The sequence below is a fragment of the Cyclopterus lumpus genome, chromosome 5 (genome assembly GCF_009769545.1).
Source record: "Cyclopterus lumpus isolate fCycLum1 chromosome 5, fCycLum1.pri, whole genome shotgun sequence".
Taxonomy (NCBI): domain Eukaryota; kingdom Metazoa; phylum Chordata; class Actinopteri; order Perciformes; family Cyclopteridae; genus Cyclopterus; species Cyclopterus lumpus.
Window position 1 is genome coordinate 2,368,414 of NC_046970.1, and position 11,912 is coordinate 2,380,325.

An 11,912-nucleotide genomic window follows, 5' to 3' on the forward strand; every position below is an offset into this window, starting at 1 on the left:
GTTGTACATTGTGGTACATTGTTGTACAGTGTGGTACATTGTTGTACATTGTTGTACATTGTGGTACATTGTGGTACATTGTTGTAGTGTGGTACAGTGTGGTACATTGTGGTACATTGTTGTACATTGTGGTACATTGTGGTACATTGTTGTAGTGTGGTACAGTGTGGTACATTGTGGTACATTGTTGTACATTGTGGTACAGTGTGGTACATTGTGGTACATTGTTGTACATTGTGGTACATTGTTCTACAGTGTCAGCGATGCAGAACTGTATGCTGTGTTGTTTGTAAAGATTATTTAGCGCTTAAGAAACTCATAGATGTGTTCATTACGTTCCCTGTTCATGTCCGAGTAAATGCAATAAAAGTTCTATATGTTTATCTCCACATACATGAATATACACATATCTATTATCTACTTGTTCTGAAAGAGTTAAGATAGTTATTTTAGATCTCATTGGATGATGCAATCCATTAAGCCGACTGCCAGCAGGCACATTAAATGAAATATAATGGGATGGATTGGGCTGATGAGGCACTTAAAATGAGCCGATACGTTTCCCAACACTGATGCTGCGTTCACACCAAAAGCGCTGCGAGTAGATTCATGAAAGTCAAAGCACAGACGAATGGATGCGAATAAAGAGGTTTTCATCCACTTATGAAAGTCACCGAGCTGTGTGAGCCTACGGGTGATGTTATGTATAAATATATATATATATGATATTAATGTTATGAACACAAACACGAGGGCATTTGATGCTCCGACGTTTGTGGGATGTCCACAACAAGTATAAAGCAGAAATAGTGGTTATTTCTTCCGTGGCGGTGGCGGTGTTAGATTTTGCCATGATTATGGTCTGGAACGTTCATGATCATCTCCTGCTCGTCAGTGGAGAAAAAAGAGGCTCAACAGTCAACAGCTCTTGTGTATATACAGTGTACACAACAACAACAACAACAACAACAGTCCTTGTGCATATACGGTGTACACAACAACAACAACAACAACAGTCCTTGTGCATATACGGTGTACACAACAACAACAACAACAACAGCTCTTGTGTATATACGGTGTACACAACAACAACAGTCAACAGCTCTTGTGTATATATGGTGTAAACAACAACAACAGTCCTTGTGTATATATGGTGTACACACCAACAGTCAACAGCTCTTGTGTATATACGGTGTACACAACAAAAACAACAGTTCTTGTGTATATACTGTGTACACAACAAAAACAACAGTTCTTGTGTATATACTGTGTACACAACAAAAACAACAGTTCTTGTGTATATACGGTGTACACAACAACAACAACAACAGTTCTTGTGTATATACTGTGTACACAACAACAACAACAGTTCTTGTGTATATACTGTGTACACAACAAAAACAACAGTTCTTGTGTATATACGGTGTACACAACAACAACAACAACAGTTCTTGTGTATATACTGTGTACACAACAACAACAACAGTTCTTGTGTATATACGGTGTACACAACAACAACAACAGTTCTTGTGTATATACTGTGTACACAACAACAACAACAGTTCTTGTGTATATACGGTGTACACAACAACAACAACAGTTCTTGTGTATATACGGTGTACACAACAACAGTCCTGGGGTCAGGTGACTGAAGACAATAGCTAGCGGGTCTGCTTTGTAATCCCTGTGGCATGTGTGAGGTTCACGAGTGCACGAACAGCGTAATATAGAATGTATAATAATATGAAGTATGAAGCTGGATGAATAGTATTCAGTGAAGGATGACACAAGCATACTTTTTATTGTAAAATTCTTTATAAAAAGAGCATTAATAATGTGTTCCAGTTGCAATTCTTTATAAAGAGCATTAATAATGTGTTTTTCAGATATCAATATATCACTAATTATAAGACAGTAATGCAATATATTTGATTGTGAAACGGACCATTCTGCATAATGAGTACTTTTGGGACCTCAAGTATATTTCGATACTCATACTTTTGTACTTCTGGTGAAGTAACAGTTTGAATGCGATGCTTTTACTTGTCATATTTTAATCTCCAGAATTGCTTCTTTCAGGCTCCTTCAGTAAAAGATGTGAATGCTTCGTGTTTCCTCTCTCTCTCTTTGATCCAGACAGAAGCAGAAAATGACCCCAACGCACTTTCGTTTCCTTCCAGCCGGACGTCGTCTTCCTGCGTCTGCCACCCTGTGTTATCGTGATCTCAGAGTCCACCGAGGGGCTCGAGACCAGAAGCCACCGAGCCGCTCCATGAATCAGGAACACACACCATCGCACTCTTTTAAAACCTGGAAGGCAGCGATCAGAGATCTGAGCACACAAGATGCTCTTGTTGGACGTGAGTGCTCGTGTGAGGAGAGGAGATGCCAGGAATTAGGGGGTTTAAATGCCTCCAAGAGGTCACAGGTCATCCAGCTTGAAGAGGAAATGAGGGAACGTGTTTCATACTCTTCTTCAAAGAGTTGTTCATGTTCATGTTAGCAAATTAGATCACACTATTTGGAGAAAGAAGCCTCTTGCACAACTATGTTTTGTGTGAAGCTGAAGCGCGTATTACGTAACCCTCAGAGCTGTCATGAGGCTTCTGTTGGTGGATTCGAGGGGGAAACGGCCCTATACGTCACAGCATGTGGTCTCACTATAAATACCAAATCCAGACAAAAGGTCTTGGACTCCAAAACTGAAAGGAAATTCCAAGAACGCTCCGGCTTCCTCCCGACGAGTGACTCAGAGCCGCCGCCGGCCGTCTTCCACCCCTGTGGCCGTGCTGCCGGCAGCCCTCTGGGTGTGCCTCCCCGTGACCTCATCGGCCCATGAAACCCTCCAGAAACCTCCCCTCCAGAAACCTCATCGGTCCATGAAACCCTCCAGAAACCTCCCCTCCAGAAACCTCATCGGTCCATGAAACCCTCCAGAAACCTCATCGGCCCAGGAAACCCTCCAGAAACCTCCGCGTGATGCCGCCTCCATGTCGACAAGAACAAGCCGGTCAGCTAGACACGACATCTCACTTTGCTCATAACATCAACAGCATTGGTGGTGGTGGTGGTCCTTCAACCAGAGCCTCAACCAGTGTGTGTGTGTGTGTGTGTGTGTGTGTGTGCATCCTGTTTATACGGCCCGCTCACTGATGCCTGCTGTGACACAACTTGTTGGAACCAAACTTTCAGTCTGAGCCTCATTGTTCCTGCTGAAGTTCTTTCCATTCAAATCGTTGTGCATCGCTCTTCAACGAGGACGAAGCTGCAGGTCTTCACAAGAGCGCTAATGGACGGAGGTGCTGCACACACACACACACACACACACACACTGCTGGGTCCACCAGTGAGGGGAGTTACACACTCATGAAAAGAGGCTTTGTGCTGGTGAAAAAGACAACAGCTCCCACGCGGCGGCGGCAGGACGTTTAAACACACTCAGCACAATAAATGAGTCATCGTGGCATTCTGTCCAAAAGTCGGCAGACACACAACCAAAACACACACAACACACTCAACACACACAACCAAAACACACACAACACGCACAACACACACAGTGAACTTCAACATGTGCTGTACATCTGCAACACGCTGAGTAAGTCATACCTTCTGTGAGGACCGGCAGGCTGTGAGGGGTCTGCTGGGGGGTTTGTGTCCTTCACAGCAAGGGGGTTGGGGAAGTCCTGGATCAGGCCTTCAGGGGGATGTGATCTCCGACCGCTCCGAGGCTCAGTGCTGGCTCTCTGCGTGGCGGAGCTCAGTCCATGTGGCTGGATGGGAAGTGAACTTTCTGGGCAAAGAGCCAATAACGGTGGAGGTTTTTAAAGACACAGCAGTTGCAGAGCTATATAAGGTTAAGTCCCAGATATGTTCATGCAACTCCATGCACACTTATTGCTACTGCTTTATTACTCAAAGCACAATTGTTTTAATTATGCTTTAATGAACATTTAGAATTGCAATAGAATAGACTGTATAAAGACGATGCACGGTCGTATTATGTACTTTACTTCAGTATTTCTATGTTCTGCAACTTTATGTTTCTGCTCCACCTACGTTGTGCTTTTTACTCCACTACATTCATTCATTTGATAACTGGATAACTTTGATAACATTGAATGAGATGACTCCTAGTTCACAAGCTTCATTCTCAAAAGAAAGCCTGATGGTCTCGGATTAATATTAACTAGTTAAAGGTTCCTCAGAGTAACTTTAAATACATGTTTGAATGCATAACTTGGAACAGAGTATTGGAACAATGTGGTATTATTCTTTTAGATCAGAGAACGTCTTCAGGGACTTTACTCATCTCTGCTATCTCAAGTTTGCCTTTTTTTAATGTGCCTATTTACAGAATAACACATGTTGGTATCATAACTGTACAGTTGTGTCAATCATCGTGATTAAACAATATAACAAATATAACAAATAATCACAGCACGCAAAAAACAAAAGCAGTCCTGAGTTGTAAATGAGTGAGTGTCTCCCTCTAGTGGTTGGTCCCGAGAAGGCAACTGCAGCAGAAACCCCGGCGACACATCTGTCCGCTGCTGCTACCAGATACAAAAAAATGAAATATTATGTCAATTTCATGTGTTTTCTATGTGTCTGAAAGCTATAAATCAGAACCAGTGTCAACAGATATGAGACCACGACAAGTATTTTAATCTCATTATGTAGAATATTATATCTGCACTTTAACATGCACCGTTAATAATTTGACTGGCCTATGTCATGTGAAACAAAATCAATAACTATATAAAAATAATATCTCAAAGAAACGAGGGTGAAACTTCTCAAAAAGTCAAATTGTATCAATAACCGATCATCATGTTGAAGAACCTCCACGGGGAGGGGAACCTGAACGCTAATGAGTTACACCGTGGACTCTTCATCAGACTCTTCATCAGACTCTTCGTCAGACTCTTCGTCAGACTCTTCATCAGACTCTTCATCAGACTCTTCATCAGACGCTTCTTCATCACTCTTCTTCAGACTCTTCATCAGACTCTTCATCACTCTTCGTCAGACTCTTCTACAGACTCTTCGTCAGACTCTTCATCAGACTCTTCATCAGACTCTTCTTCAGACTCTTCATCAGACTCTTCATCAGACGCTTCTTCATCACTCTTCATCAGACTCTTCGTCAGACTCTTCGTCAGACTCTTCTTCAGACTCTTCGTCAGACTCTTCTTCAGACTCTTCGTCAGACTCTTCGTCAGACTCTTCTTCGGACTCTTCTTCAGACTCTTCGTCGGACTCTTCTTCAGACTCTTCTTCAGACTCTTCGTCAGACTCTTCGTCAGACTCTTCTTCAGACTCTTCTTCAGACTCTTCGTCAGACTCTTCGTCAGACTCTTCTTCAGACTCTTCATCAGACTCTTCTTCAGACTCTTCGTCAGACTCTTGGTCAGACTCTTCTTCAGACTCTTCGTCAGACTCTTCTTCAGACTCTTCTTCAGACTCTTCGTCAGACTCTTCGTCAGACTCTTCTTCAGACTCTTCATCAGACTCTTCTTCAGACTCTTCGTCAGACATCCAGCGGGCAGCATGCCTCCCTCGGGGCAGCTGCCCCCGGGCCAAGTCAACAGTCCTTCATCACTTCCTTTTCACGATGGATTAGCAGGTTGCTCATTTATGCATCCTTTCCTAACTCCTTTCCTTCCCTCTGTTGCCTGGCAACAGGCTGCTGCATTCAATGCACAGACGCAGCTTCATTGCACTTTAGGGTGCAGGATGAAAATATATAAGGGCCTAAAAGTGTACATGTTTCTCATAATGAATATATTCTATATTTGTAACTATAGCCACATTGTATCTTTGCCTAATGGATCCCAACATATTTTAAAGATCTAAGATTCATATCCACAGTCACAGACTTACTATATATAACCAAGTATGTGACATATACCCAATCGGACATATACATAAGCGTCTAGTCCACAAAGTCAACCAGTGGAAAGACATCACAGAACCAGCTCTCAAACCTGATATTGTTCCATCATCTTTTTACTGAGTGGTATCCAGAACACATACAAGAGATTTCAGTTTGACCTTTTTAATCTCTTATTCTCTCAAGGGCATGGTTGAGTTACACTTGAAGGGGTGGAGTCTTCCCTGCACGCTGATACAATGATGGAAGAGAGGCCGCCGAGCTGAATGAGCTCCAACGAGCACAAAACAACAAATGTCAAAGAACACGTGCAGAAACATTTATTACAAAAAAGGCATTTTTAAATACATTCAAATTAACAATGAGAGGACAATACAATTAGATTGTGTGCATTAATGTATCTTCAGCATTAGGACAAGGGGACGTCCTTCGACCCTCGTGTCCTGATTGTCTTCAGGTGCTCCATGGAGGTCCATGCGGCTCACATTCGGATACCATATTGTTCTGCTCTGTTTGATATGCATATATGGGCCCTGGAGGCCAAAAGAGAAGCGACTCTGAAGGAGGGGGACTCATAACCCTCCTCAACATTATCTCTGACACGTTCTCATTGGCAGAAAACCTTTGTTTAGACGTAATTATCACTCGAGACACGAAGTATAAAGATTAGATTAGAAGGCTGCACGTGTTTACCTGCTGTTCCTCAACGTGCTCCAGGGAACCATATGTCCCCTTAGCCCATGTCACATGACCTGCCACTGCAGGTTATGGCAGGTCAGGGTCCTAAAGATGTGACCCTGACCCCTGTATCAGCCTAAATAACTACAAATAATGTTCATGTTTCTTATAGTTATGCTGCTAAAACATCTCAATAGAAAAGTCTTGTTTAGCCATCACTTGACACAGGAGCCTTTTTACACATCCAGTTATGAAGCACCATTTGTAATCCCTCTATTTGAGCTATTTGAAGCCCTGAAACTAAGCTGCTAAATGCTCCACTGGGTCTGGCGCAGGAGACACTTAATGCAACCTACTGACTCTTTTCACAAACATTGTTTTTTAGTCACCTAAATTCTCAATCGACAGAATAACAGTATTCTGTATTTTTCTGTTGCATCTATATATTCTGACTCTTAATCTCCTGCATGCAGCGCACGGGGGGGATGTGAGGAGGATGTTACATCACTCAGCAGCAGCATCCAGCTCGCGCTCAGACCCAGCTGGCCATATTGTGCACCAGCTCTCCGCAAATCGGCTGCGTCACACAAAAAAAGCCCATAAAGCGGCGCTGGAGGAGACGTTCAGCACACCGGGAACAATACGCCGCATTCAAAACGCCTCTCGCCTGATCCGGTGAGTATTGGGATGCGGCAAATCAAATAGAAATATAGATATTATTTCTCGGTGATGCATCGGTGGTCCCTTTATGTCGAAGCCGTGCTCGCCTCCTGCGCTTTTGTGTCTCACGGCCTCATCACGGGCCACAGCGCGCAGCTCAATGCGTGTGTGTGTGTGTGTGTGTGCGTGTGTGTGTGTGTGTGTGTGTGTGTGCGTGTGTGTGTGTGTGTGTGATGTGCGCTGCTGTTTGCATGAGTGGAAAATAAAAACGACATCACTATGGATATGATTCCTCGAATGCTTTATGAAACGTCGATGACACGGTGCACGCGTGCCCGTCTAATGCGCGCGTGTTTACCCCCTCAGGTCGGTGGGTTTTTTGAGCAGCGAAAATGGTGAAACTGGGGAATAATTTCAGCGAGAAAAACAACGGGAAGGTGACGTCAGAAGACGGGTTCGACACCATCCCTCTCATCACGCCATTAGATGCCAGCCAGCTGCAGTTCCCTCCACCAGATAAGGTGAGTGTGTGTGTGTGTGTGTGTGTGTGTGTGTGTGTGTGTGTGTGTGTGTGCGTGTTTCCATTGGTTTGGAGAGCCACAGTGCGTGGCCCTTTAGTCCTGTATTACCACCAATTGCAATTAGTCCAATTAGTGTTGAAAATGAAGGAAAACACGTTTTTCTTTGTGTTGCCTCAGATCCTCACAGATGTATTATTTATCATACGATACAAACAGCTTCTGTGAACTCTCCTTTTCTCCCTGCAAGCGGACTGGCCCTCCTCTCATGTTCATGTCATCATGTGTTTCTACCAGGTGGTGGTGAAGACAAAGGCAGACTACATCGAGAGCAAGAAGGGGAAACTACGATCTCCCAAAATTGCAGAATTCTCAATAAGCATCATCGAAGGCGTATCTGAGCGACTCAAAGTAAGAACGATTTGGTACATCATCCCATTTCCAACACTTCTCCCACTCGTGCATGCGCCCTGAGAGCAGACGGCTGTTTCCATGGAACTCAGCACATTTGTCATAATAAAGTTATACTTTGTCCTGCTTCCTGTGCAGCTCGTCATCTGGTCGGGCTGCACAGGGAGACGTAATGCCCAATGATTCACTTAACTCTCGTTAACTCAGCTGCTGCCATGGCGATGGCCTCCAAATGGCACCATCTCTCCCACCTCCCTAACCCCCCCCCCCCGGACTGGCAGATGTGTCACAATATAGAATGATTAAAACATGTGCTTTTGTAAAACACAACAATCCAACACTGAAGACTTCCATGCATACCGTTAAAATCCCTGAACTGTGTCCTCCATGTGCAAAAGCAACAGATGAAACCGCTCCTGTGAGGCGCGTCACCTCCCTTTAGCGATAGTGCTTTAATCCCTGAACATCTGAAGGCGAGGAGGCCCGTCTCCGTCTCAGAGAACACAGCTCACGTCCTCTGATCAGGGCGCTTTGAAATGTTGCCTTTCATCCCTTTCATCGCAGTCTCTTTCATAATCTCCTGTTGCTTGGTGCATGTCCTACTTTCTGCTCCGTGTGTGTAAGACAGATGAAAAGTATATTATTTAATTCACATTAAAAGTCTCTCAAACCTGCGCGCCAAAGCCTGCTGGGGAAAAGGTACGAAAAGGTATGAAAATGTATAGGAAAAGGTACGAAAATGTATATGAAAAGGTACAAAAAGGTATACGAAAAGGTACGAAAAGATATGAAAATGTATACGAAAAGGTACGAAAATGTATATGAAAAGGTACAAAAAGGTACTAGAAAAGGTACTTGGATGCATGCGTCATTGTGTAATCTGTGAAGCTGCACCTGCTTCAGGATTTCACCGTTTCAATTTCTCTGCACTCGCTGAAATAATCACATTTCTCCACAAGCAAAATCCAACCTTGGATCATAAAAAAAGCGTGTGCACACATTGGGCCTGGACATCTCCGGCGTTAATGAGCCCATTTCTCCCACACCTCGTCTCATCCCACTTCCTCGACACACCGGTAGCCGTTACACAACTTTACGGGCGGTCACACATCTTCCTGTGGAGTTATTGTATGCAGAACACTCTGTATAGACCTGTGAGTTATTATACATACACACCACTTATTGAGACGTATACCTTAGTGTACAGCCAGCCGACACCAACGGGCAACTCTTCCATGGAGATTTATTTCAACGCTATATGTTTTTTATCTTATAGAACGTTCCCACTCAGGTATACGTGTCCTTCTCAGCGCTGATGGAGCTGTTGTGTCTCCTCTAGGTGACCCTGCTGGTGATCTGTGCCCTGGCCTTCCTGGTCTGTGTGGTGTTCCTGGTGGTCTACAAGGTGTACCAGTACGAGCAGCCGTGCCCCGACAGCTTCGTCTACACGGTAAACACGTCACAGTTTGTGGCCCCGCGTGCGATATACGCAATCTGTACTCTGGGAAGCGTTTTAAAGAGAGATGACGCCATCCTGCAATAAGTGTGCTATAAACTGCACATAAACCATGTAGAGTCATAATAGATGTCACAGTGAAACATTTAAAGGCCTACGTTGTCTCTCAATATAGGAAATTCATGTTCAAAAGACCATTTATTTACCAACCTTTCAATATCTTTGAATAATAACAATCTGATGTTTTCTGTTAGTAAGCATGAACTAAAATCATTTAGATATTAATGTGTGTTTTCACTACTGCTTTTGAACTCTAAATGATTCTGAATTAATTAATCTGGGTTTTAAATGAACTTAAACCGAGGCTTTGTGGCTTTCAAGACTACTAATAACATACTCTTCCTCTTTCAAATGTAAAGTTGAATTAATAAGTAATAAATAATAAATCATACCGTTGCTCAGTTCAAAACTTTCAGGGGTTTTGCGGCTGCAGCCTGACTGAGTGGCGTCTAATTCAATCTAATGTTAGCAAACAATAGCTTCACATTGCCGTGTATTGGACATTATTGAGTTATCATTGCAAACAATAGCTTCACATTGCCGTGTATTGGACATTATTGAGTTATCATTGCAAACAATAGCTTCACATTGCCGCGTATTGGACATTATTGAGTTATCATTGCAAACAATAGCTTCACATTGCCGCGTATTGGACATTATTGAGTTATCATTGAGTGTGCTGACTTTATGACTCCTTTCCACTTACAGTAGCTTAGCATTTTAGCTTATTATTAGTTATAAAGCCTTGCTGCAAAACCTGTAACCGTGTTGACTCAATTCCTGTATATACACATGACATGTTCCAGTATAGATCATAAGGTAATGCAGCATAGTTTCTATTGAGTTGTTCTGGTGCGATAGTCAACCTGAGGATAAGCGGTTCAAGAAACACCTTCTTGTTCTCGTGCGTCTGTGAATCGCGGTGGCTTCTCATTACTTCTGCGTGTTCTTTTCCCGTCGTCTCTCTTTGGAGCAGCAAGGCCGCTGCATGCCGGCCGGGATGTACGGCAACTTCCCCCCCCAGGGCCCTGGGGGCCGCGGGCGCCTCTTCACCCTCATCAACCACTACAACATCGCCAAGCAGACCATCACCCGCTCAGTGTCACCGTGGATGACCATCATGTCTGAAGAAAAGGTCACCCAGCAGGAGACGGAGACGGCCCAGAAACTGGCTTAACCCCCCACCCCCTACCCCACCTGGGACCAGGAGGTGGCCTCACCTGCTTCAGAGAGAGATCAATAAATACATAAATAATATGGTTGTGCCATTCAAGCAAACCTCACGAGTCCTGGGGCGTTCTTGTTGGTGAACAAACCCGACTTCTCTTGCCCCGAGATGCTCTGCAGGCCTGTCGATGTCGTTTGGGCCTCATCGACGGGCGGATTCACGGTTTGTTTGAATCGCATGTGTTGTTATTTATTTACACTTCAAAAACAAGAGTGGCAAACGTGTAGAGAAAGCCACAGGAACACACACACACACACACACACACACACACACACACACACACACACACCGTCTTTGTACACACACACACGTGTAAACATGTAACAGAACTCACTTTAGTACTCACATCGTGAACGACCCATCTTGTGTCTGCGTTGCTCGTTTTAACGCACACGACTCTTCACCCACGAGGGCCGCCGGCAAAACAATATTGTACTGTTATGACATTGTGAATAAATGAGGCTTGAAACCATTTAACCAGCGAATGAATAACATGTGAACTGTGTGGTTTTCATCTCTGCATCTCGTGCTGTGAAGGAGGTTTTTTTAAATGTATTTTGAAGTCTTTTCAACCAGCGTTGACGATTGTCTCCATTCATCTGAACTCTTTGTGAACACCGTGTGCTTTTTTTCTTCTTCTTCTTCTTTGCTTGGCCCACTTAATGGTTACTTTTCATGAGCGCATCATCTTATGCTAATGTGTTGAATGTGTTTTGCAGCGCTCGTGAAGACTTTTCGTGTGAACAATCTGACGCTGTTGCTTTGTCTGTTATTGTTATTGAACTTAAACCGTCACAAATGATGTACCTTTTTTTTTTTTTTTAAACTATGTAACGATTACCATCCAAGTGCATTGAAAACAATGTTAAATGAAAAACTGAAATAAAGTGCCCACATTTCACACCAACGTCCAACTTGATTGCATATATATATATATATATATATATATATATATATATATATATATATATATATATATATATATATATATATATATATATATAT

General features: G+C 43.3%; 1 protein-coding gene across 1 annotated transcript; it reads left to right on the forward strand.

The window, feature by feature from the left end:
• Positions 1-7,071: 7,071 nt before the first annotated feature.
• Positions 7,072-11,812, forward strand: LOC117731077 (neuronal vesicle trafficking-associated protein 1-like). Its single transcript, XM_034533223.1, has 5 exons — positions 7,072-7,249; positions 7,601-7,755; positions 8,050-8,163; positions 9,503-9,613; positions 10,656-11,812. Exons 2-5 carry the CDS (start codon positions 7,627-7,629, stop codon positions 10,854-10,856), a joined length of 555 nt encoding a protein of 184 aa, XP_034389114.1. The 5' UTR covers positions 7,072-7,249; positions 7,601-7,626; the 3' UTR covers positions 10,857-11,812.
• The last annotated feature ends 100 nt before the right edge of the window (positions 11,813-11,912 follow it).

What these genes read in the sequence shown, in the direction of transcription:
- LOC117731077 (XM_034533223.1), top strand. Translation starts at nt 7,627, where the DNA reads ATGGTGAAACTGGGGAATAATTTCAGCGAGAAAAACAACGGGAAGGTG. An exon ending in GCGTATCTGAGCGACTCAAA is followed by an intron (nt 8,164 to 9,502) that starts GTAAGAACGATT and finishes TGTCTCCTCTAG; the next exon opens with GTGACCCTGCTGGTGATCTG. An exon ending in CCGACAGCTTCGTCTACACG is followed by an intron (nt 9,614 to 10,655) that starts GTAAACACGTCA and finishes TCTTTGGAGCAG; the next exon opens with CAAGGCCGCTGCATGCCGGC.